At 45.4% G+C, this 26230-nt stretch overlaps 1 protein-coding gene across 1 annotated transcript in view; it reads right to left on the minus strand.

Annotated features, from left to right (window-relative positions):
• Nucleotides 1-270: 270 nt before the first annotated feature.
• Nucleotides 271-26230, minus strand: part of hivep2a (HIVEP zinc finger 2a) — a gene marked incomplete at its 3' end in the record, with an annotated part of 134001 nt that continues 108041 nt past the window's right edge. Inside the window, exons 20-27 of the mRNA XM_080744793.1 lie at nucleotides 19958-20290; nucleotides 19263-19360; nucleotides 16843-17018; nucleotides 15570-15890; nucleotides 10322-10430; nucleotides 7157-7276; nucleotides 1912-2193; nucleotides 271-747 (exon numbers count right to left, since the gene is read on the minus strand). Coding sequence (XP_080600919.1) covers nucleotides 271-747; nucleotides 1912-2193; nucleotides 7157-7276; nucleotides 10322-10430; nucleotides 15570-15890; nucleotides 16843-17018; nucleotides 19263-19360; nucleotides 19958-20290 — 1916 coding nt within the window. The remainder of the gene's footprint in view (nucleotides 748-1911; nucleotides 2194-7156; nucleotides 7277-10321; nucleotides 10431-15569; nucleotides 15891-16842; nucleotides 17019-19262; nucleotides 19361-19957; nucleotides 20291-26230) is intronic.

The raw sequence follows: 26230 nt of genomic DNA on the forward strand, positions 1-26230 counted from the left end.
AAGCCCTGCTTCATCACATGGCCATCGCACAAAAGTAGTGAAAACAGCTGATCTACAAGCACAGTGTGCTTGTAGATCGGCTGTTTTCACTAGTTTAAATCATTTTTAAAATGATAAATACAAAACAAACGGTTTTGGACATACAAGGTTTCCACCCGACAACGACAATATATAACGTTCTATAAGGGGGAGCCCCGTCCATTCTTAAGGGGCCGCCCCCCCATTCTTCTTTAGCTCCTCTTTTTGTGCGTTGCATTGCTATAAGGAGGGTTAGCTGGCTGCCGCGCCCGACTTGGGGCCTCTGAGGTGGGGCTTGGAGGAGGTGGCGGGTGGTGGGGGCGGGGGTGGTGGCGGTGGCGGTGGTTGTGGTTGTGGCGGCGGCTGATGGGTGGTCTGGGTGGTGGTCCCGGGGGTCCCGGGACTGTCGGGGTGTGGGGAGGACGAGGAGTGAACGTCGGGCGAAGGGTGGCGGTGGTGGGGAGACCTAATAAAGTGCTGGACCCCCGGCCCCGGGGACCCTAACCTGGGACCCTGGGGGGACGGGGAGGGGGATGATGGGGGGCCGCCGCAGCCACCGCCGCCACGCTGGGACTCGAAGGACGAAGAGGGAGAGGGTGCTGATGACGAGGAGACCCCTCCTCCTCCTCCTCTCTCGGAGGGGTCGATGCAGAGGGAGGCGATGGCGTCCGTGCACGTCCGGATGCACTCCTCCTCCCGTCCCGACGATGATGACGCCATCCTCTCCTCCTGCGAGTAGGGGATGTGAATTATCCGTTAATTCGTTAATTGAAAGTTGATGACCTTATCGATCGATTCATCGGTTATTTGATAAGCAGCTGGGTTTTTTTAGGACCAAAAGGAAAATTCGGGAGCATTTGTTCTACGTCCCAGTATTTCGACGAGGGTGAATGTTAACCTGGTGAAATGCTGAAATGCTGGAGGGGGGGGGGGGGGGGGGGGCAAGATATACTATTACGGCCCCCTGATTTACAACTTCTAGCGGCACTGAGTCGGCTCATGCCCCCTTCATGCCAAGGTTGCCTGAGACAGCGCGCCTCCGTCATCTCCCCCAAAAACAAGCGCTCCTTTACAAGAACCACACTAAACCGGGGTGCTTTTAGGATTCAAGCAAAAGAATCGGATCCGGATCTCCATTCAGTCCCATGTAAAATTTGTCAGGAAAACACCCATAGGCTATCTGTTTCCTGTGCTGTGGAAAGTCTCCAAGTGTAAACATGCTAACAAAATATCTTTAGAACGGCGGATTAAAGGTCTTTGCACACTGCTGCGTTTTTCGGGCCAAATATCGGAGTGAATTTCGGAGCGCGTGAATAAAAAAATCAACCTCACGTTATGTCAATCACGTTTGCACACTGCCGCCGGTTTCGTATTTATTTTCGGACCAGGGTTGATTTTTTCCGATTTTCGCAGCTGTTGCACTGAGTCCCTTGCTCTCTCTCTCTTTCCTCTCTCTCTCCCTGGCTTTTGGATTTCGGATTTCCAAAACGCAACGAAAACACGCAGTGCAGTGTGCAACCACCTTAACACTTTTTTTGCGACACCGCGGCGTAGGTGTGGATATGCATGGCTGTACACGATCGTACTTGAGATGGATATGTGGTGACTGAAAATGGTGAATGAAAAATAGCTGGCAGGGAGTGCCGCTCTGCTATAGGAGACATTTATAGAAACGGGTGAAAAATATTCAAATACATTTTCACAAAGATTTTTCAAAAATAGCAGATCTACAAGCTCGCAGCGGGGCACTCTGTGCCGCGCTGTGAGCTTGTATATCTGCTATTTTTCAATAGCTAAAGCTATACAATAATGGTTAAAGTAACAATGCGTCATAATGCGTTCCCGATCTAAATGGGTTAATCGAATAATTTCTTAATCATTAACATCTCCTACCTGCGAGGGGTCCCTACAGGGCCTCTCTCTTCCCGGCCCCCTCTCATTGGACGAGGAGGAGGATCCGATGGTGATGTCGCTGGCGTTGTTGGACTCCTCCGATGTGCTCTTCTGCAGCGCCAGGTGAGGTGGCGGCTGCCGCTGGCGTTGCTGCTGTGACGAGGAGGCGTGGCTATGGGCGTGTCCCGGCGGCACGTGGGCGTGGCCGGAGGTGACGGAGGTGGGGACGGAGTGCACCATCTGGATCCCGCCGATGGGGATCATGGGGAAGGGCGAGCGCACCTGCGTGGGGGGGGAGACAATGTCAGTGGTGGGAAAATACTCAAGTGTTATACAATGAGTAAGCGGATCAATACTGCAATGAAGTAATAGTCTGTTATGGCTAGTAAATTGTCTGCTGTTAAAGTCTTACTTGAGTAAAAGTACAAAAGGTATTGGCATCAAAATGTACTTATAGTACCAAAAGTAGAAAGTGGTCATTATGCAGAATGTCCATTTCACAAGTTTTCAAATGTATAATAATCATCTGAAAATAGCAGATCACATCGCGACACATTGTGAGCTTATAGATCACCTATTTTCAAAAGGCCAAAATGTATACAGTATAGGACTGAAATGGTTCATGTATGATTCTATAAAGTAACTAGTAACTAAAGTTTTCAAATAATTGTAGTGGAGTCAAAATATTTTTTCTCTGAAATGTAACGGAGTGGACGTAAAAGTGCTGAACATTGGAAATACTCCAGTACCTCAAAAATTGTACTTAGGCCTACTCAAGTACAGTACTTGAGTAAATGTACTTTACAACACTGGATAATATTTATTTCAGATGGAGGATTGCAAAAACATATTATTTTTAAGAATATTTTGTGCGCATTTATTTCGATAGCGACAGTGAGAAAGAGAGAGCAGGGGAATGACGGCAAACAGCCTTCGGGGAATGGAACTGGGGATGTGCTGAAGAAGGCATTTTCCCCCCTATGTGCCAAGCAAGCACCCTAACAACCTATTCTTATTTCGCTATAATTAGAAACAACCGAAAGCGTTGGTTTCAATCCTCCTGTGTTCAGCAGCCGTTACAAAGGGACTGTAATAAAGTGATGTAATAAATCTGATTTACGAGTTCCAATCTGGATTCAGAAAATCCCATTCCACTGACACATGCCTTCTCTATTTGACTGACCAAATCAAACGCGAAGCGGATCAGGGCAAGTATAGTGGCATGGTCATGATGGACCTCCAGAAGGCATTTGACACCGTGGATCATGCTATTCTGATTGAGAAACTAAAAGCCATCGGTCTTGACAGCGCAGCAGTGAGCTGGATGCAATCTTACCTGGTGGGGAGGGAACAGGTGGTGGAGATTAACGGTACCCTGTCCCCCCCCCTCCCAGTAAGCTGTGGAGTTCCCCAAGGTAGCATACTGGGACCTCTGTTGTTCCTAATATACGTGAACGACATGGCATCTGCTTGCGACTGCAACCTGTTCCTGTTCGCGGATGACTCGGCTCTCCTAGTCTCGGGCAAGGACCACTTGCAGGTTGAAAAGACACTTAACTCTGAACTGAGTAAGATCTGCACATGGCTTAACGACAACAAATTATCAATTCACCTGGGCAAAACCGAGTCCATCCTCTTTGGATCAAATCATAACCTCAAAAAGGTAGAGAACTTCACAATCAAAGTGGGTGACAAGGTCATAACACGAAAAAACGAAATCTCCTACTTAGGATGTATCCTTGAAGCTAATCTTTCCAGCGAAAAGATGACTTCAAAAGTAATACAAAAAATCAACCAACGAACTCGTTTCCTACAGAGGATCGCCCCAATGGTCAACTTCAACACACTGAAGACCATAGCTGGTGCAATAATCCAGCCCCTCTTTGACTATGGAGTCCACGTATGGTATCGTGACGCCCCACAAGCCCTAAAAACTAAACTCCAAACAGCCCAAAATAAACTAATTAGGGTCCTGCTTAACCTTCCCAATCAGACTCACCTCACCGCTACTCACCAGTTAAGAGTGGGGTGGCTCAGAGTAGATGACAGAGTACAGCAACTTGCAATGGGCCTGGTGTACAAGATACACTACACCACTATGATACCCAAGTACCTGTCAAAATACTTTAAAAACGTTAAGGATGTCCATAATTACAACACCAGAGGCAGTGCCACAGATCACGTTCAACCCAGAGTCAACTCAAAGAAAGGGTCGAACTCGTTCTTCTGCTACACCACAAAAATGTGGAATGCCTTACCGAAGGCCATAAAGGAGTGTGGATCACTAGCATCCTTTAAAATTGCCCTAAAAAACCACTTACAGGCAGCAGCCGTTCACAACTGGTAAAAACCTAGCCCAACCCTACCCTCCCTGCCCCTTCCTTGTATATACTGTACATACTGATTGTTTAGACTTACTGTTACCTGCCCCTTCCTTGTATATATTGTATATACTGTACTTACTGATTGTATAGACCTACTGTTTTCTTTTTTTCTTTACATATCTACTGCATAGTACTGTGTTCTATTTGTCTGTCATTCAATGTTATATGAGATACTTTAATGGTTTCCTGTTGAAATAAGCTTAGTCTTTTCATGGATCTCCTTTTAGTAGACCTTGTACCAGTGAACTGTACCGTCATGAATCTGTACATTTTCCTATGCAAACTTCTAATAAAGCCTTCAATCAATCAATCAATCAATGTAAGGGACAGTAACACACTTGGTTATTTATCCCATTTAGGCCTAAAATTAGTGGATGCTTTAACTATTAAAAAATAGCAGATATACAAGCTCACAGCGCGGCACCGAGTGCCGCGCTGCGAGCTTGTAGATCTGCTATTTTTGAAAAGGTCGTGAAAATGTGTGCAAATCTTTGAATATATGTATTTTCAAAGCGAACGTTTGTAACTGAAATTTTGCTTCTGGGTTCTGGGGGTCCTTCACATGAAAAGGTTTGAGCACCGCTGACATAGTAGTCTCTCAAGAACAGACTAACTGAGCTCCAGTTGAAGTGAAAAGGACCTTTTCTCTGACGATGGCGAGCCAGATTGCTGACATAGAAACATAGGGTTTTTAAAAAAAAAACCTTAGAAGGATTCAAAAGACACTTATAGAATCGGGTCAAAATTCTAATTTTCATGATTTTTCAAAAATAGCAGATCTACAAGCTCGCAGCGCGGCACTCGGTGCCGCGCTGTGAGCTTGTATATCTGCTATTTTTCAATAGTTAGACATAAAATAATGATACACAATACAGTGTACCCGTTCTGAATGGGTTATAACCCGGGTTGAACATCCAGACACACAGCTTCTTTTTTCCTTTTTTCTTTCCTCCTTCAGGTTTATGGTGCTACCATAGAAACCCAGCGGTTATGTGACGATAAGGAAGGGGAAGTGGACCCCAGTGAGGAAAAACATTCTAATCATCAGTGGCGGCAGTTCAGCAAAAGCTAAGCTACAGTATGGCAACATGACTGGTGTCTTGCACGCACAAGGTGTTAATTTTGGCAGCAAATTTTTTGATTTAGTTTTAGTTCCAGTCTTTTGAATAAAATGCGATTTAGTTTTAGTCATATTTTAGTAATCTGAAATGTTTTAGTTTTAGTCTAGTTTTAGTCGACTAAATATCATAATATTTTAGTTGACTAAATGTACAGTTGATTTAGTCGACAAAACATTTTTGGCGGGGCTTGATGGTGTCATAATGGCTGATTTTACACACTTTTATTGCATGCGACGCGTTGTGAGCTTGTAGATCGGCTATTTTCAGAGAAAAAAACTTTTACAGGCGAATCCACGTTCACCCCCACGGCTCCCGGACTATTGCATGCGACGCGTTGTGAGCTTGTAGATCGGCTATTTTCAGAGTGCAACACCCGAGTGCAACCAAACATAAAATGACTTGTCTTTTAGTTCTACTGGATCTCTTCTCCACTAGTCCCTACCGTGAAATTTAGTTTTTATTTGTTGACAAAATTGTCAATATATTTAGTCATAGTTTTAGTCACCATAGCTTAGTTTTTTTTTCTTTTTTTCGTTTCTATTTAGTTTTCGTCAGTGAAAAAAGGTAGTCGACGAACATTTTTCGTCATAGTTTTAGTCAACGAAATCAACACTGCACGCACGCGAATCCCTTGATGGTGTAGCCAAAAAAAGAATCCCTTATAATATGGGGTCGTGCTAGGAAAGAAAGTTTGAGAACCCCTGCTTTAGGGGGTCCCAAATGACCCCTTACGGTGTACAAATGGAACCAAATGGACCCCCAAAGGTCCATAATATGGTCTATCCCAATTGCTCTTCACTTCCTATTTTTCCTATTTTTGCTGTTATTGTTACTTAGTTGGCAAGCCAGCTGTTTGTCCCTCCCATTATCTTTTAACAATGGATCTTTGGCCCACGGGGCAAAACGCTTCAACCCAGGGAGAACAATGTCAGCCCTGGTGCCAAGCAGCATTGAGCTTCCCCTGGGGAGAGCAGTGTGATGGATGATCTACCCATCCAGGGGTTGTCCTGGGTCAGAGAGGCAGAAATAGTGCATAAACACCATCCAAAGCCTGATCAACCCCTACAACCCCACCCGTTCACTCAGATCAGCCAACACAGGGATGCTGACAGAACCCTCCGGCCCTGCACCGCCTACTGTGTGGTGCCCCAGTCCGGCTCTGCACCGCCTACAGGCCAATATTTGGGGATATGTTGTAAACATTTTGTGATTATGAGAAGTAGAGACACGTCTGAATGTGGAAAAGTAGATGGTCAGCAAGGCAGATGCGTTATTGATTTTTGTATTATGTTTTTTAGACAATTGAACAACTGCTGAACGTGGAGTTACAGATGGACATACATACATACATACATACATACATACATACATACATACATACATACATACATACATACATACATACATACATACATACATACATACATACATACACGCACTTGCTGTGGTACGCATTCTGATTAGGTAGTGAGATAAGCTTTTAGTCGACTAAATCTACAGTTGATGATCTATTTTTGGCAGGACTTGGTGGCGTTGTGCCTGAAAATAGAAGATCCCCAAGCTCACAACGTTTTGAGTATTTGTGAGCTTGTAGATCGTCAATTTTTAAATCAACAACGGGTGGGAGGGCCACACATTTTTATAGAAAAGGTGGAGAAACACTGGCGTTAACAACATGGTCCCCGCGAAGGGGGGGGGGGGGGGGGGGGGGGGGGGGGGGGGCGACGACCATGCACTCACCTGTAGTTGGGAGTGCAGTGGGAGGTGGCTGAACAGCACCGGGCGAGGTGGGCTGGACAGGTTGGCGTGGGCGCCGCCCTGGTGGTGGCCGCCTGACAACGGGGAGCAGGCCCTCTGTTCCTGCACAGAAGAGAGAGAAAGAGAGAGAGAGGAGATCTTTGTCAGAATGGAAACAGAAACACACCCACGTACACTTTATGCTTTAGCTATTGAAAAATAGCAGATATACAAGCTCGCAGTGCGGCACGAAGTGATGCGCTGCAAGCTTGTAGATTTGCTATTTTCTTTGTATATCCAACGCTAAAATCTGAAATGACCAGTTGGGTTAAATCAACACTGAGGATAGTGTTGCGTGCGCTCAGCTCTCAGCTATAGGACCTCTGGTGATTTCTCTTACTTATTGGCCGCTAACAAGCAAGGATCAAGAGGAGAGAAATAAGAGAAGAATGGACAGAGCCATTTAATGGGTTTTGGGGAAAGTTGGAAAAATCGATGTCATAACACCAAACTACCAGCCGCTTTTTAAGGAAGTCCAGAAGAAAAAAAACGTATTTGAGAAAACAGTCAATTATTGAGTAGAGTTTCACTCCCTCACTTTCTCTCTCTCGCACGCACGCGTGCACACACAGACACACAGACACACACACACACACACACACACACACACACACACACACAAACGCACACGCACACACACGCACAGACACACTCGCTCTTTCATAGTTTATTAAAGCGCCAGCGTTTTAACTGGGGCTCTTAAGAAGAAAAACAGACGTGTTATTAACCGTCCGACCACAGGCCAAGCTCCCGTTACCACCTCCGTCTGACCACCTTATCCACACACACACACACACACACACACACACACACACACACACACACACACACACACACACACACACACACACACACACACACACACACACACACACACACACACACACACACACACACACACACACACACACACACACACAATAATTCTTCTGTCTGCCACGTTTTTTTTACGCTGTCCAGTCAATCTCTCTTCAGTTTAATTCTGTGTATTTATTTCATATGTAGCTTGTCCCATACTGTATCTCTTTAGAAATGTTCATAAACCCTCTATACACTTACGACTTACATATACACACTATACACAATTTATGTTGGTTTGTTTACTGTTGAGAGAGAAAACAATGTTGCACATTAAGTTAATCATCTGGAGACCCCCCACAATAGTCCCGACCCACAGGTTGAGAATCACTGATATAGAGCTCTGAGGACACCTGCCGTTTTCGACCTTTTAAGCCCCTTAACACGTCCAAACCTTTCTTCTGAAAGGCAGGTGATGTCAGAACTTCTGACAGGGCAGAACTCAGAACTAGTTCTCGAAAACCTGTGTGCTTCCAGGTCCCGACTCTCTCCTGATTATAGTCCGGGAATCGGGCAATCAGGCCTGATTTTGGCAACCATTTTCAGGCCTGTTTAGAACTCTAGCATGTATTGGCCGTTACTCTGTCTGTCTCCCTTTCTCCAACTCCCTCTCTCCTCCCCTTCCTCAATCCTTCATTCTTCCTCTCCTCCCTCCCTCCCTCTCTCCCTCCCTCCCTCCCTCCCTCTCCCTCCCTCCCTCCCTCCCTCTCTCCCTCTCTCCCTCCCTCCCTGTCAGCAGGCCAGACAGCAGAGGAAGGCAGCGTGTGTGAACACTGCAACCTGCCTTCCTCACACATGAATTAACTGCACTGCTGTGCAGAGAGAGAGAGAGAGAGAGAGAGAGAGAGAGAGAGAGAGAGAGAGAGAGAGAGAGAGAGAGAGAGGAGATAGAGGGAGAGCATGAGGAGAGAGCATTTAAGATGGAGAGGGAGGGAATAAGAGGGTAGGCATTCTGTTATGTACAGTAGTGGTTCTGTACATAACCTTTTACATACAGATCGTTGTGAAAAAAAAAGTAGGACTCCTAGATTGATACGTCTAAAAGTTACCAAGATTTCTCTAATTTATTTCCCACAGCGTCTCACTGACATTAGCTGATCTACAAGCTCACAACACCTCGAATAAGGATGCTGTGGGGTTGAAATTGTTGTAGTGGACGTAATGGAGTAGAAGTAAAAGTATAGAAAATTGGACATACTCTAGAAAAGTAAAAATACCTCAAAATTGTACTTAAAGGAGGACTTCACCACTTTTCAACCTATCTTCATATAATAGGTCCTCTCTAATGTTCATGATAAAATATCACAATTTCTTTCTACTCAGTTTGGGTCTCATAGGAGAGCTGTGGGTGGGTCAAATCCTTCCACCGGTGACATCATCAATGGGAAATGCAAGCTAATAGAAACTGCAGGCTTTTTATTCCTGAAAAGTTGCAATGTTAAAGTGGAAGCCATTGTTCTTGTGATAATATATATATATATATATATTTTTTTTCAAAGTTATTGTTTAAAAAATCTGTCAAACGATGATGTCACCGGTGGAAGGATTTAACAGCTCTCCTATGAGACATAGACTGAGTAGAAAAGAATTGTGCTATTTTATCATGAACATTAGTGAGGACCTATTATATGAAGACAAGTTGAAAAGTGGTGAAGTCCTCCTTTAACCCATTTAGGCCTACAATTATTGACTGCTTTAACTATCGAAAAATAGCAGATATACAAGCTCACAGCGTGGCACCGAGTGCCGCGCTGCGAGCTTGTAGATCTGCTATTTTTTAAAAATCGTGAAAATGTGTGCAAATTTGTCAATATATATTTTTCAAAGCAGACTTTTGTAACTCAAATATCTGCTTCTGGGTGGTCCCTGGAACAACATATTTTTAGATGGTGGTCTGCGGCCGAATAAATGTAATTTTGGGGGTCCTTGACATGAAAAAGTTTGAGAACCACTGATTTAGAGGAAGGATTTAGAAGTCGGGTCAAAGATCGTGTCAAGGATATTCAAAGACTTGCACACATTTTCATGATTTTTCAAAAATAGCAGATCTACAAGCTCGCAGCGCGGCACTCGGTGCCGCGCTGTGAGCTTGTATATCTGCTATTTTTCAATAGTTAAAGCATACAATAATGGTTAAAGTGGTTCAAATCTAACGCGACTCGGGCGCGTTCCAGGTATTTGAGAGTTAAGTAGTAAGTACAGTACATGTAAAAGTAAAGGTACTTCGTTACTTCACACCACTGATCTTACCGTGTCCATGTGTGTGCTGGCTCTGTGCTGCAGCTCTTCCTGGGTCAGGACCTGGTAGCCCTGCCTCAGGCTCCACACGCTGCCCAGCGAGGGCACCGCCCCCTGGTGGCTGAGAGCAGGAAGGAAAAAACAATAACACGTTTACTGTTTAGGCGTTTAGCAGGCGCCCTTTATCCAGAGTCACTTAAAGGACAACTTTGTTTTTTTACAACAAGGGTTCATATTTTAGATTGTAATTAGAGAAAAGAAAAGACGAGTCGATTATTAAAAAAAGATTATTAAAATGGACACAATATGCTAGCTATTTCTTTATCACTATTTACAGTAACACTACTAGACCCCATAAGTCACATCCGCCCATGACAGATTGTGGTGCATCTTGGGAATGGGCTTATTGTGTCTAAAATACATATTTAGCCACTTGTACGGATGCCAATTTGTACACTGAGCGTTACACACACGCACACACACACACACACACACACACACACACACACACACACACACACACACACACACACACACACACACACACACACACACACACACACACACACACACACACACACACACACACACACACACCTGGATTCATAGGTAAAATAACCACTGTATCAGTTGCCAGAGTAGTTGGTAGTTGCAGGTCAGTCTATGACGTCTGTGTGTCGTAGATGACTGACGACACACATACTTGACCTACACACTTAGACCCGCTAACCTATATAAGTGCTGACGCACACAATAGGACTGAGTTCTCTTAGAAGTCGAAACTTAAACTGCTTTGTGAAATGCTTCGTTGCACAGTGCAACTAAAAGGCCCACCAGAGGTAGTGTTTGATGCCGCTGTAGCAGTGAACCACAAAGTGTACTGCTTCAGAGGGGACTTTATCAAGTCAGAGCGTCGGACTGAGGTGCATGTTTTCAACACGGTGTCTTTATGCTGGACCAGGTTGCCCCCAGAGACTCCTGGAAGAGGACAACGCCCCCTCGAGGTTCACCTCATGAGCGCCAGGCGCACTGCTGTGCTGATCGACCCTTTCATCTACATCTGGGGGGGAATTACTGACACAGGGAACTACAGCAAGGTTCTTTATGCATTTGATGTCGACGCCCATAAAATGCTCACACCCGGGGTTTCTGGGAATGCTCCAGAGGGAAGGCAGGGCCACTCAGCCTGTGTCTTTGGGGATGTCATGTTTATCTATGGAGGATACAAAAATCTGGCTGGCTTCACTAATGACATCTACAAGTTGGACACCACTACAATGGTCTGGTCTTTAATTAACACCAGAGGAACTCCTCCACCAGCTTCATACCAGCACTCTGCCACCATCATCGGGACAAAGATGTACGTATTTGGGGGCTGGGGGAACAAGGGCTACTACTACACCATCAGTGTGTTTGACACAGAGACCAACTGCTGGCTGAACACATCTTCTGCACAGCTTTTCTCAAATGGAAGCTCCAGTCATTCAGCCTTTACCTACAATGGAGAGCTGTACATATTTGGTGGCAGGAGCTATAGTATTAAAGATCTGTGGAGACTCAGTCCAGCGACCTTCACCTGGAAGAAGGTTGAGTCCAAAGGGAATGTTCCATGTTTGGACATTTATAATTACACAATGTGGGGGGTGCACTGTTGTATGGTGGTGGGAGATTGCATCATCCTCTTTGGAGGATATAAATCCTTCGACACAGCCAATGATCACCTTTACATCCTAGACTTAAGTCCGAGTCTGAAGACGTTATGCAAGTTCGCCGTTATTCAGTATGGTCTGCAGCAGTCTGGACTCCCACACAACATCAGGTGGGAACTGGTAGCTATGACAACCAACAGCCAATAAAAGATTTAACTCTTATTGTGCCTATCCCGAACTAGTTCGGGATAGTTTGGACCTTAATAACGTTCGGGGTGCCAAACCCGAACTAGTTCGGCTTTTTGTTTTTTTTATAAAAAAGAAAAGAAAAAAAGGTTCGAGACGGGCCGCCGGCCGTCATCTGTTTACACGGCCCGCGAGAGCGTCGCGCCGCCGATATTTGCCATCCACTCCAATGCAATCCAGGATCTTTAGAGCTCATTTTCTCTGTTCCATGCATATCCATGAGGTGTGCAAGGTTTAATCACGGCTAAATCGCTGAAAATAGGGCTTCTAAAATGCTTGGTAGCCAATAGCTAACTTCAAGCTAACTTCATCCTGTTCCTGTTCATGCACAAAGGAAAGTGTTCAGGCGCGTCATGGCTGCGCACGGCTTGTGCATATACAGCGTATGTCTATGGTGGATTCTATGGCCATTGGGCACCCTCTAGTGGTGATTCTGGGCACTGAAAGGGTTAACAGCCCACTTTTTGGCAAAGATGTTTACTGAGCAATAACAGGACGGGGTAGGGCATTCACGAATAGTGATTTTAAGTATTCGAATTATTCTACCTCAAAGTATTCGAATAGTTGAATATTCGACAGGATATATATCTTTTTTTTCTTTTTTTTTTCATCCAATACAAACAAGCAATTCTCAGTCTAGTACTGACTGTTGCATTAGCTGGCTCTTCCTCCAGCAAGGCATCAAGTTTGCCGGCTGGCCGCTGTTTTTCCCACTGGTAATTATTAGTATTAGCATTTTTATGGTGTATCTACTATCTATTCTGCATCTAGCATGAGGCTTATCTATTCTGCATCTAGCATGAGGCAACATGTTTAACCAGCTGTGTGTGTGTGTGTGTGTGTGTGTGTGTGTGTGTGTGTGTGTGTGTGTGTGTGTGTGTGTGTGTGTGTGTGTGTGTGTGTGTGTGTGTGTGTGTGTGCTTGCAATACTATCTTTAAAGATAGTACAATCGGAGGAAAAAACCTTGTGGGGACAAATTAATATGTCCCCACAAGGTGTTTAGGGGTTAGGTTAAGGGTTAGGGTTAGAAATGAATGGAATGTCCCCAAAAAGATAGTACACTATGTGTAATGTCCCCACAAAGTAGCAATTGCAAACCTGTGTGTGTGTGTGTGTGTGTGTGTGTGTGTGTGTGTGTGTGTGTGTGTGTGTGTGTGTGTGTGTGTGTGTGTGTGTGTGTGTGTGTGTGTGTCCAAAAATCATGCAGATCGGTACACGGTATCTCTGTAGCCATTAAACGAAAAGGGTATTTCTTAAAGGGTATTTCTTAAAGGGTATTTCTTACATTGATGCTCCATGCTACATATTATCATGCAAGCACCAGTTAAAGTTACTTTCCATCCCTCATATACTGTGTGCACAGTGCACACCCCATAACCCACACACTGCACATCATTTCGGAGCTCATATCTTTGAACGGGTAAGGGCTAGTTTTTTTAAAGAGAGAAACAAATAAAATAAAAAATAAGTGAATATTCAAATTCGGTGAACAACGTCGAATAGTGACGTTGATATTCGAATATACTGTGAGTGCCCTAGGAGGGGGTCCCTAGGAGGGGGTCCAGTAAAGTTAACTGGTTTTGGATAACAAGCATAAAAGATAACTAGAAAAGATGCAGAATAGAGTCACGACAAACACACTTGCAATTTCCAATTGCATCTTTTCCCCCATTGAATTCCAAATAACAAATCTGGTTTCCATCAATTTCCAATGGCAGCGGATACGTTTATCCAGAATAAAGTTTCCCCAGATCTATAGTGTGTTGCCCTTCAGGCAACCACACTAATAATCTAGCATCAGTTTAAACAATATACTATCAAATATTAATACATCTGTACATGAGAATTATAGGATACCAGGTCAAGGTCAAGGACACCGCCCAATAACTCTGAGAGTGTACAAATGGAACCAAATATTCCATTTGTCCAATGGTTCCAGAGTATGAAGGCGAGAACGTGAAGAGAGAGAGAGAGAGAGAGAGAGAGAGAGAGAGAGAGAGAGAGAGATAGAGAGAGAGGGAGAGAGAGAGAGAGAGCAGATCATCGCCGGATGAAGACGTTTATATTTCATTATATATATATATATCAGTGATTGCGCTAGGATTTTTAACTGCCGGTCACCGTGACCGGCATGATTAAAATTTACCGGACATCTGAAGAATATACCGGACAATCATTTTAATGCATACATTACAAGCAGGTGCACAAACAGCCAATAGCAACAGTTAAGTATTAGGCCTACTGCATAGTTGGGACTGAAAACAAATTGAATGAAAAAGTATAGGCTAAAAAGAAAAAAACGCTTCAATCTTGCATAAGGGAATTAATTATATTGGACTAATCGCGCTGTTCGCGCAGGCTGTCTGCATGTGGCACACGCACACTGCTTTCACAACAACGTCTTTCTGTTGCATCATGTTTCATGCCAACAATACAATACCATGTCTTGACTTCAGAATAATGAAAAGGTTGATAGATTCATCTGGCCAGCAATTAATCCAATACTCACTATCGAGTGGTGACAGTGCGTCCATGCGCATGTTATGCAACTTTGGGAGAGTTGATAAGGCTTTGTTCTTCCTACTGTCTCCACTCCATCTCCTCTCCTCATAACTTCAATCAAGTGTATAATGTTTGTTTATGGGTTGATTGCTGACCGTGCGTGCATTCCTTAATTCCCATGGCTTTACATGCTGTGCGTGCATCGCAAACTGACACTGAAATGAGCGAGCGAGAGAGAGAAAGAGAGAGAGAGAACGGGGGGAGCGCGCGGGCGGGCGGGCGAGCGAGCGAGCGAGAGAGAGAGAGAGAGAGAAAGAGCGAGAGAGAGAGAGAGAGAGAGAGAGAGAGAGAGAGAGAACGAGCGAGAGAGAGAGAGAGAGAGAGAGAGAGAGAGAGAGAGAGAGAGAGAGAGAGAGAGGCAGGCAGCCTGCGCAGAGGAGCAGACAGCGATAATAATAATTGACCATTGGTTTTTCAATCGGTCAGGATGTCCGGGAGGAATTTTATTTTTCGGTCTTGGCCATAACAAATCGGTCAAATCCGGCAATTCCCGGTCTAACGCAATCTCTGATATATATATATATATATATTTTTTTTTACAAACATATTGTATTTATTTCACTGCTTTCATTGCCTGTCTCTCTCACTCAGTCAGGCTGGACACACTGCTTCCACTAGAGGCGCACGTCTAAAAAAGCATTTTCTTTTTTAACCAATCAGGTGTTTTCTTGTGTTAAAAATGGGACCTTCAAACTCTCCCTTAGAAGAGAGATATTTTTTTATTATCGGCAGGTTCTTTAACAGGTTAACATTGAAGATGACATTTTCCAAAAGTCAACTAACTTTAAACCCTTCTTCTCACCTCTGGTGCTGGTGGTGGTGCAGCCCCCCTCGGCGGGGGGACAGGGCTCGTATCATGCCCCTGTGGCGGCCGCGCGGCGACAGGTCCCGCTTGTAGTCCCTGCCCCCCGTCGCCCCCCCTCCTCCCGGAGAGGCGGGCCTGCTGCCGGGCCCCCCTCCCGGGTGAGGGGACAGGAGCCCCCGAGACGACAGCTCCCTCCTGGGGGACAGGTCCCGCCGGTGGAAGACCCCTCCGCCCAGGTCCCTCTTGGGCGAGATGTGGCGCAGGGGAGAGATGTCCCGCCGGGGCGAGAGGCGGCGCCCGCCACGGGGCGACAGCTCCCTGTGGCAATGGAACCATTTTGAGGACATTTTAGGAAGACGCTCTTATGAACAAAGACAATAGAACAGTTGTTCCCGAACCCCCCTAAATGACTTTGAGGGGGTCCCCAGATGATTAGCTTAATGTGTTAACATTGTTCTAAAGTTTCAATTGAATAACTTAACTTTTAATATCAAATTGTCAAATATTTGCGACCGTCAGGTCGCATTTACTATCAAAACCTCCACCGGCTGTCCGTGCGTCAGTCCGTGAGTCCGTCACACTTTTGCCCTGCTCATATCTCCACAACCGTTGCCCCGATCCATGCCAAATTTTGCACACACTCCTTGACTGCCAAACTACAACCTCCAAGGACCCCCAGAGCCCCAGGGACCCCCAGACCCCCAGATGTAAAAAATGACCAAATGTGCAAAAATGACCAAATGACCACCCCAACGGGGCTGCTCACGGGGAATTCCCGGGGACCACCGACTCCTGGTGCTCTAGAACGAATGCAAAAGTGGTGGCGCCCCCAGTGGAGGACCCCCTGCCACTGCAGCACACATAAAATGCCGTAAGTCGGGCTAGGAGCGTCCGGGAGAGCCGGGGCCGGTAGCTATTCGTCCGCCAAGGCAACGCGGACACCCCACCCCTCATTTCTCAGATGGCCCTATTCTAGCGCCACCTTCAGGCCGATTTTTAAAACACATTTTTGGACACTGCTCCTACAGTTTTTGCCCTAAAATCACGAATATCACTACACAGCATGTCTACACTCATGTCATCAACATGGATCAGGAAGATTTTGGAAAAACTAATTTTTGCCCTATTTGTGGAGATAAGCCACCTACGGTCGCTTATCTCCCGATTAGGGAGTCTTACTGGTACGTAAAGCGGAGAGTTGCTTCACATCTAAAATTGATGATGATAAATAGAATGCAGAGTGAAACTAGCATTGGACCAAAAAGCTCACCTGTGCGGTGACAGGTAGCGTCGCGAGGAGGGGGAGGAGGAGGAGGCGGGGGACAGCGGGGGGTCCAGGCCAGGCGAGGACAGGCGGGAGGACGGGGAGAGAGAGGAGGACGGGTCCGGGGACGGGACGGGGAGGTCCTCGTCCATGCTGCTGCTGCTGTTGCTCACTGGAGCCCCCTGTAGGGCAGAGAGGGAGAGGCAGGTGGAGGGCAGAAGGAGAGGTGATACATCAAATGCATAGAAATAGTAGGATCATAGGTAATCCAAGATCATCAGTCTAAAGGGGCATTCACACTGAGAACTATAACTATAAAAAATATAGTTTTAAAATTGTTCCAGCCAAGTGGACGGCAGTGTTCACACCAACTATAAAAAAAATACAATGGTGAAAGATATAGTAATAGTTATCCTGCCCATTGGGAATGGTGCTTTATGCCTCGTACACACTACAGATATATAGTTGAACGTTTAGCTTGGTAATTCAATGTTATCTCTATGGAAACCAGCTTCCATGCTCGAAAAAAAGCTTGGAAATGAAAAGTTTGCTTTTTTTTCACTAGTCCTCAATTTTATAGCAGCTTTTTTTTATCGTTCACACTGCAACATAACTTGCTTTGTTTTGCCCAACCAATCAGATCACAGCATGGTCTGAGTAGGCGGGGATTCAGCCCCCCGAATCAACTCGTCTGACCACAGACACGGAGCTGCAGAAATTGCAATATTTCAACTTTTTTTAAATAACGGCTATATATGTAATATTAATGATAATTTGCCATATATATGGACTTAAATGAAAGGATATACAACCAAAAAGTCGTGAAAACCCTCTGTCCTCCCGTGAGCGAGTATTCCTACCGTAGGACGGTGTTACAACCACCCGGTGGTTACCACCGTCTCCTACGTTTGGAATAATAGCCTCCCTCCAGAGGTTGAGGAGAGGAGACCGGTACTGGGGGGAGCGTTGTGTGTGCGTGAGTGAGTGAGAGAGAGAGAGAGAGAGAGCGAAAGAGAGAGAGACGCGTTGAGTACATTCCAATCAATTAGCAATCCTTTTGTTCTCAACTCCCCACAGCTGAGACCAGATACGGCTGGGGCAGCTTCCACTTTAGTTTCTGCAGAAGCGACGCTGTTCGTTTGCTCATTGCTCGTGGTCGTACCGAAAATGATACATACGACAACGCCGAAGGGAACTCATATAACTCGGTGGCGTTCCCCACTGCTGTCCCTTCTTGCATTGGATGTTTATTTTGCGGCGCTTTGTCCGCTCTGGCCGTGGTCTGTGTCATCTGCCCAGGGACAGGAGCCGTTGTGCAGCTAGAGGCTATTTGAACGCGCGCTGTGTGTGTGTGTGTGTGTGTGTGTGTGTGTGTGTGTGTGTGTGTGTGTGTGTGTGTGTGTGTGTGTGTGTGTGTGTCCCAGCCTACGTACAGGCAACGGTACCGACCAAAACGGCTTGTTAAGTTATTTAACAGCTTGTTTGAATGTTCTATTCTTATTTTTTAACCAGAAAAAGATTATGTAGTAAAAAAATAGCCTCTCTAGATGGGAAATACCCATCTAGAGAGGCTATTTTATATTATAGGTTTCCGAATGCACTCCTGTTAAAACAACCTGTTTTCTCTCATCGAAAGCAGGCTGACTGGCATAGAGTTGAGTGACAGGTACCTTGGACACGCTCATTTGCATAAAAATAAAGCTGCATGGTTTTGACCAAGCTGCCTGGTTGTTTAGCTCGCTTATTTTTATAACTATATATCTGTAGTGTGTACACGGCTTAACTCAATAATCAATAATCTCTACATTGAAACTATACACACTATACTAGGACACCAGGTCAACAATGACGTGGCATCTGACTACATACCGTAAGATGCTATCAAAATGACATGTTATCCTTTGCATATAAGCCATCATTGATAGCCTGGGTACCAGCCTGCTACGCTACGTTCCATGGATTGGTTTTGTCACTTCGCTTCTCAGTCTGGCCAGGCTCCAATCTCCAAAGCAGATAGAAAGAGTGAAGAGTGAAAACCACTCGCGGCTTCCGATTGGTCTGTGGTGCGGGGTGGGACAAATACACCAGTGTGTATTGGCTGGCTGATGACGTAGCTACCCTAACCCTACTCTGATTCGTTGGAACAACATACAATCAGCAACGACGTCGCCTACGTAACAGGTGGCGTCAGGAAACACGAGTCCAATGGAGGCTTTCAAGACTGAGGACCAAAGTGACAAAACCAATCCACTGAATGTAGCATAACAGGCTGGTATCCAGGCTAGTGAGTGAGTCTGCAATGGTCTAATTGCAATGGAGAGTTCATTCCACAGTGTGGGAGCCAGAAGTGGAGAAGATGGTCTATTTTCAGCAACCAAGGCGGTCTTGCGACGGATTCTAAATGAAGCATTACTGCTCAGTCTTACCTGCTGGCATTCAGCCTCTCTCTCTGCTCCCTGCGGTGTGATCTGGATGCTGGGCACGGTGGTGAAGTAGCCGAACAACTGTGGCTTGTTGTTGGTGCCTGTTAGGGTTACACAGGGGTGTGACAGTTCATCAAACTAATCCATTTAGTTGATTATGATAATGAAAAACAAACTAACATTGAATAAATAATAACAATCGGTTCCTATTTTGGGCCTGTCAGCAGAAGCAACAAACTTCAGAGAATGTAAAAAAATAAATTTGGAAAAAAAACAACAAGAGAAAATATCTGTTCTACTAGCTCACAAAGCGCCACGACGTGTTGGGAGCTTTTGCAATAGTGAAAAATTGTTTGTACCAGTGTGCGACAAAGTATGAAATAGGACTTAAATGGTTAATTGATTCATTGATAAAATGTAAAAAAAAAAAAAAAAAAACATATATCGTCACTGTCGGGCAGAAACCAATTACCTCCAAGTTTCAAATGTATATGTCCCCCCCCCCCCCCCCCCCCCCCCCCATAAAGTAAAGCCCTGCTTCACCATACAAGACTGTTGCACAAAAATACAAAACGGTTTCGGACATACAAGGTTTCCACCTGGGGACAACAACTATATATAGGCCTATAAATAAAACACTTGATGAATGGTAAAAGAAATTGATAAAACAGAAGACAGCTAAAACAACTCTTGTTTACCTAGGAGCTCGGAGTGGTGGCGGTGGTGGTGGTGGAGCAGGTGATGGGAGGAGGGGTGGTAGTGCGTGAGCGAGTGGGAGGCGGCCACGGAGGTGACCGACATGGCGGGCAGCCCGTAGAGCGGCTGCGGGCTGGTGGAGCGCGAGCGCGTCTTGGGCGTGGAGTCGCCGTCGTTGTAGTCGTCCTCGTCGTCCTCGTCGTCGTCCACGTCGTCCGCCCCGTCGTCGTCCTCCGAGTCGTCGGCGTCCGAGAACTGGTGGTCGGCCATGACGCCTCCTCCTCCTCCTCCGCCCAGAGCCTTCCCACAGGACCTCTGGCCCTCCTCTCCCACGTCTGGACGTGGACGAACAACAACAGTAAGGAGATTAATGACATTAGTATTGACCCATTTTTGCCTGAAAAATACCTAAGAATGTCTTCTATGATCCGTGGTGCTCAAACCTTTTAACCCATTTAGAACGGGTACACATTATGTAGCGCGGCACCGAGTGCTGCGCTGCGAGCTTGTAGATCTGCTATTTTTGAAAAATCGTGAAAATTAGAATTTTGAGCCGATTCTATAAGTGTCTTTTGAATCCTTCTAAGACTTTTTTAAAACCCTATGTTTCTATGTCAGCAATCTGGCTAGACATAGTCAAAGAAAAGGTCCTTTTCACTTAACTGGAGCTCAGTTAGCCTGTTCTTGAGAGACTACTATGTCAGTGGTGCTCAAACCTTTTCACGTGAAGGACCCCCAAAATGATATGTATTTGGCCACGGACCCGCATCTCAAAATATCCTCGTCCTTGAGCAAGACTCTGAACCCCTAATTGCTCCCGGTGAGCAGGTTGGTGCCTTGCATGGTTTCCTCCACCACCGGTGTATGAATGAGTGTGTGAATGGGTGAATGTAATGCACAATCTATGTAAAGCATCTTGGATAAAAGCGCTATATAAATGCACCATTTACCATTTAGAATAATGTGTAAAAAAAGAAAAATCTAAAAATGTCCATGGACAAGACAAAGTACGGACATATTGATGACCCCTGAGAACAGTAGCTGTTACTCCAGAATGAATGCCCACGCTCTGACCAAGAGCCTTCAGACAGCTAGCAGCCATGTCTCTCGTAAAGCCACTCTGGCAGCTCACCAAGCAGCTCCTACGCTACACAACTCACATCCTCACTGTTAAAGGGTTAAAAAAATAGTTTTGTTTGTTTGTTTGTTTGTTTCTTATGCTGCGTTCAAACCTGGGTAGTTCGAGCGGCGCGATTACATACAAAGTGAACGCAAAGACGAGACGAAGCGCGACCAAGCACGGCGCGAACCATCCGAACGGGCGGCGCGAACGTTACTGCTGGTCGCGTCACTATTTTCGCCCCCAGTTGGAAAAATCCAAGTGAAGTGACCTTCACTTCCCCCCGACTCCACCAATCGCGTCCTGACATCCAATCAGCGTTGATGTTTCCGGAGAATGTTTTGGGTGTTTGATTTTGGGACTCCCCTTTTCCAGGTATTTTGCCTTGATTCTGACGTGACATATATTATTTTTCAACACTGACCAGCTCGACCAAAGTGAAGCGATTGAAGAGTCTAGAAAACAATTTGACCCGATTCTATAAGTGTCTTTTGAATCCTTCTAAGATTTTTTGAAAAACCTATATTTCTATGTCAGCAATCTGGCTGGCCATCGTCAAAGAAAAGGTCCTTTTCACTTAACTGGAGCTCAGTTATTCTGTTCTTGAGAGACTACTATGTCAGTGGTTCTCAAACCTTTTCATGTGAAGGACCCCCAAACTGATATTTATTTGGCCACGGACCCCCATCTCAAAATATCTAGTTCCAGGGACCCCCCCCCCCCAGAAGATCTACAAGCTTGCAGCGCGGCACAGCTTGTATATCTGCTATTTTTCACTGGTTAAAGCATTCAATAATTCTAGGCCTAAATGGGTTAAAACGATATCTTTACCTGGAGACCTGGCGTTTGCCAACGAACCTAAGCACAACGGTGGGGGCCAGTGGGCAAGTAGATAGTAGGGAGCGCTCCGTTGTGTTCACTTGGACCGCGGGAGGTGCCGAAAGTCTGTCCACTATTCTGTCCATATCTGACATAACTCGGACGGCGCTGAGTCAGCTCATGCGACCTTCGCAACGCTTGACACGGTGACTCGCTCGCTACCGCTCACTCGCCGGTGTCTCGCGTGGCTCAAGGTCGCCTGAGACGGCGCGCCTCCGTCGCCGTCACCGAAAACAAGCTCTTCCTTTCCTCCGCGCCCCCCACCGTTGTGCTTAGGTTCGTTGGAAAAAAACGAGCGCGCGGGAATGAGGCTTAAGACTAGAGGGTTTAAGTGTTTAGATTCCAAGAAGCAGCATGCAGCGGGCTCTAGAACAGAGCCCTGAGGGACTCATATTCCACAGTGTACGGGAGTTCCAGAAGCAGCATGCATGCAGTGGGCGAGTAGCCCCCCCCTCCCCCATTCAGCCAATAAAACTACATGAGGCTGATTTCTAGCAGAGGAAATCACATTCACTAACACACAGCTACTTTTCCTGTTAGCCTTCTATATACAACACATTTGTGTGTGTATGTGTGTGTGTTAAAAAAAAAAGCCACAAATGTTTACGTCTAATGGAATGACTGGGTTCTCTCTCTCTACCAAACCCCTCTCGTTTGTGTGTGTGTGTGTGTGTGTGTGTGTGTGTGTGTGTGTGTGTGTGTGTGTGTGTGTGTGTGTGTGTGTGTGTGTGTGTGTGTGTGTGTCTGTACGTGCGTGTGCATGCGTACACGTACGGTTTGTGCACGTGTTTGTGTGTGTGAGTGTGAAGTTTCTAAGCCCTGAGAGGAATGCTGAACCCAGACCAGCACACCCACCGACTGTAAAAAAAGAAAAAAAGAAAAGAAAGAAAAGCGAGAGGAAAATACAGGCTTTAAAGCCACTATCCGCAGATTTTGTACAAATCCAACCGAAGATAAGATTTGGTGAATTTTGTACATTTAATCAAAATTGTATACAGCTGGTGGAGGCTTGACCAGGTCTTTCCCCAGAGTATTGGTTCTCAAAGTGGGATATGGGGACCCCCAGGGGTCCTTGAGGGAGTTCCAGGGGGTCCCCATCTAAATGATCTTTGGAATTTTACAATATAAACTAGTAAGACGCCCTAAGGGCGAGGTCGCGATCTCCATATGGGCGTAAAAGGGACAAGGACGAAATTAATTTGCAAGTGTGACTTGCGTTGCGGCATCATGAGACTGACACAATATGTCCATATGTGGGCATTCCCAGATATGGGCATAATATTGATGACATCAGGGATCTCCATAGTCCATATACAGTACTGGCATAAAAGGGACATGGACAGAATTAATTGTTGTTGGCGTGACGTGAGTCACACTTGCAAATTAATTCTGTTTTACCATTTTAATTTTCCCCATTCAATTAGGGTCTCAGACATAGAAATACCATTTAAATGGGGGTCTGTAGCCTAGTCCATGTCAAACTAAGGGTACTTGAAACTAAAATGGTTGAGAATCACTACTATAGAGCCGTGAAAACCTTCTCTTATGAGTCCCCGGCATATCTTTTCAAATGGGGGGCTAATAAGTGTCAATATGGGGGTCCTTGACACGAAAAAAAAGTTTGAGAACCACCGGCCTATTAACACATGGGCGGCCAAGGTTTATAACATTTATAGCTGTTGCTGGTGCCACCATTGACTTACGTTATGTTTTGATGAGCCCCGCAAGCTTCGTGCGTGTGCACGTGCGTGTCCAGAGAAGATTGAGGAGGTACTCCATTTGTTTACAAACGCTCGCGAAACTCGCGGTAAAAAAATCGCGGTAAATTCGCGGTAAAGTGTCGCCGTGAAAACAATCAGCTCTCTGCCTCCATGGGGCTGTTTTTACCTCATTCTCAGATAAAGCCGTTCTTATGTTTCAAAGTAGAATCTAAAGCCATGTAAAATCCTTCCGTGTGGGGAGAGACAGGGGGCTTCCTGCCCTGGCTGGGTGACGTAATGGATTCAGGGCATGCAAAGGGAAGCTGCGGTCTCGAAAAGTTAACTATTTGTTGACTCGTCCCTCGACGATATAACTTCCTGTGGCAGGGTGACATCTAGTGGCCATAACTCGTCCCTGAACGCGTTTGGCTCCCCAAGTGTTAATAGGGAGATAGCGGGCGGATGCTTTTTACGCGGAGGTTGTTTTTAAAGCAGTCGTGTAGAGTGTGGTTGTTTGACATGCGTCGCAGTCTGCTTCTCATTAACACTAATTGTCCCTTCAGGACCGCACCGTGCGCCGAGCCCCGACAACACACCGAGTCACTGCTGCTGCATCCCGGTCCACAGCACAGCACGCTACCAGGAATCACTGTCTGGAATGCAGGCCCACCAGCCCAGGGAATCACACAGCGTGTGCGTGCGTGCGTGTGACAGAGCAGTGGTTCTCAACCTGTGGGGTCGGGACCCCCAGGGGGGTCCCCACATTATTTTGGGGAGGTCCCCAGATGATTAACTTAATGTGCAACATCGTTTTCTCACTCAACAGTAAACAAACAAACATAACGTTTAAGTGTATAGAGGGTAGCTGCACATTTCTAAAGTGACGATTTAAGGACTTTTTAATACCTCTAGAGGCAGAAAATACCTCTAGAGGCAGAAAATAGCAGATCTACATGCTCACAACACCTCGCAACGCGAGGCGTTGTGAGCATGTAGATCAGCTATTTTCACAATAGAACTGTGTTATACAAAATGTAATTCCTCAACTCTTAGTGCTCGTCAGGTTGGGGGGGTCCCAAGTTAAAATATGATTGTTTTGGGGGTCGCGGCCTGAAAAGGTTGAGAACCACTGCGATAGAGGGACAGAGAGAGGCAGAGAAAAGTACTGAGGCAGTTAACAACTCATACCATGCCAAAAAGACGATTTCTAAAATAGAATCGTCTTTTTAACTATGGTCTTCCCTGCCAACAGTGCCAATCGTCTTTTATTGCACACTATTTTTTAAACCTTTGTACACTTTGGTGGCAATATAAGAGGTCCCACTTTACATATGGCACTGACTGTGTTAATTTAACTCCAAAGAGTGTACAAAAGGAACCAAGTATTCCGTTTGTACCGTCTTTGCAGTAGGGCATTCACGAATAGTGATTGTTAGTATTCGAATTATTCGACCTCAAAGTATTCGAATAGTCGAATATTCGACAGGACTGGCCAAACTGTCAAAGAAATATAATATGTAAGCAGGAGGCGAACATTGTGAAAATAGCCGATCTACATGCTCACAACGTCTCGCAACGCGAGGAGTCACATTAACTCATTGACTGCCAAGGCCCGAGTTTCCCGAGTTATTACAGTAGTCCCAGGCTGCCACAGCCCGAGTTTCCCGAGTTGGAAGCCATTTTGAAAAAAAAGAAAAAAAAAAAAAAATTATAAAAAAAAATCTAAAAATGCCTCAAATGTATTAGGCATGATCGCAATTGCGAAATTGCATGTTTTAGCCCCATAACAAACACATCTTTCAAAATGTCAAAAATGGCTGTTTTGTCTGACTTTGAAGGCTTGTATCTCATGAATGCCTGAACGGATTTCCAAGCGGATTTTTTTGTTTGAAAGCTGTTAAAAAGTACTACACATATGGTGCATGATCTAGGCATGGGCGTGCACGATCCGTGCACTAAAAATGTATCCGTGCACTAGAAATTTAGGAAGGTGGCAGTGTTTGTTTTGTCTGACTTTGAAGGCTTCTATCTCATGAATGCCTGAACGGATTTCCAAGCGGATTCTTTTGTTTGAAAGCTGTTAAAAAGTACTACACATATGGTGCATATATGGTGCATGGGCGTGCACGATCCGTGCACTAAAAATTGATCTGTGCACTAGAAATTTAGGAACGTGGCATCCTGGTACTTGGCGGCCATCTTGAAAAGGGCATTCAATGAGTTAAATGCAATACCTACAATTCCAAGTGCTTGTTAGGGTGGGGGTCCCCAGTTCAAATATGTTTATTTTGAGGGTCACGTCCTAAAAAGGTTTGAGAACCCCTGGTATAGAGCATTAACAAATTCATCCACCAGGGGCATTGACAACTCATTCTTATGACTTCCTATCTAGCCAAGTTTTATAAAGTATATATTTTTTAAAGAGAAAACAATAAAAAAAAAAAAGTGAATATTCGAATATTCTTTGGTGAACAACGTCACAGAGACTTACTAAATTAAAGTAAGTCTCTGTGCGTGTGTTGTGTGTGCGTGTGTGTGCGCGTGCGCTTCAGGGTGTGTTTATTAAATGTTTCTCC

This window comes from Nannobrachium achirus, assembly GCF_963921795.1.
Source record: "Nannobrachium achirus genome assembly, chromosome: 16".
In the NCBI taxonomy this organism is placed as follows: Eukaryota; Metazoa; Chordata; class Actinopteri; order Myctophiformes; family Myctophidae; genus Nannobrachium; species Nannobrachium achirus.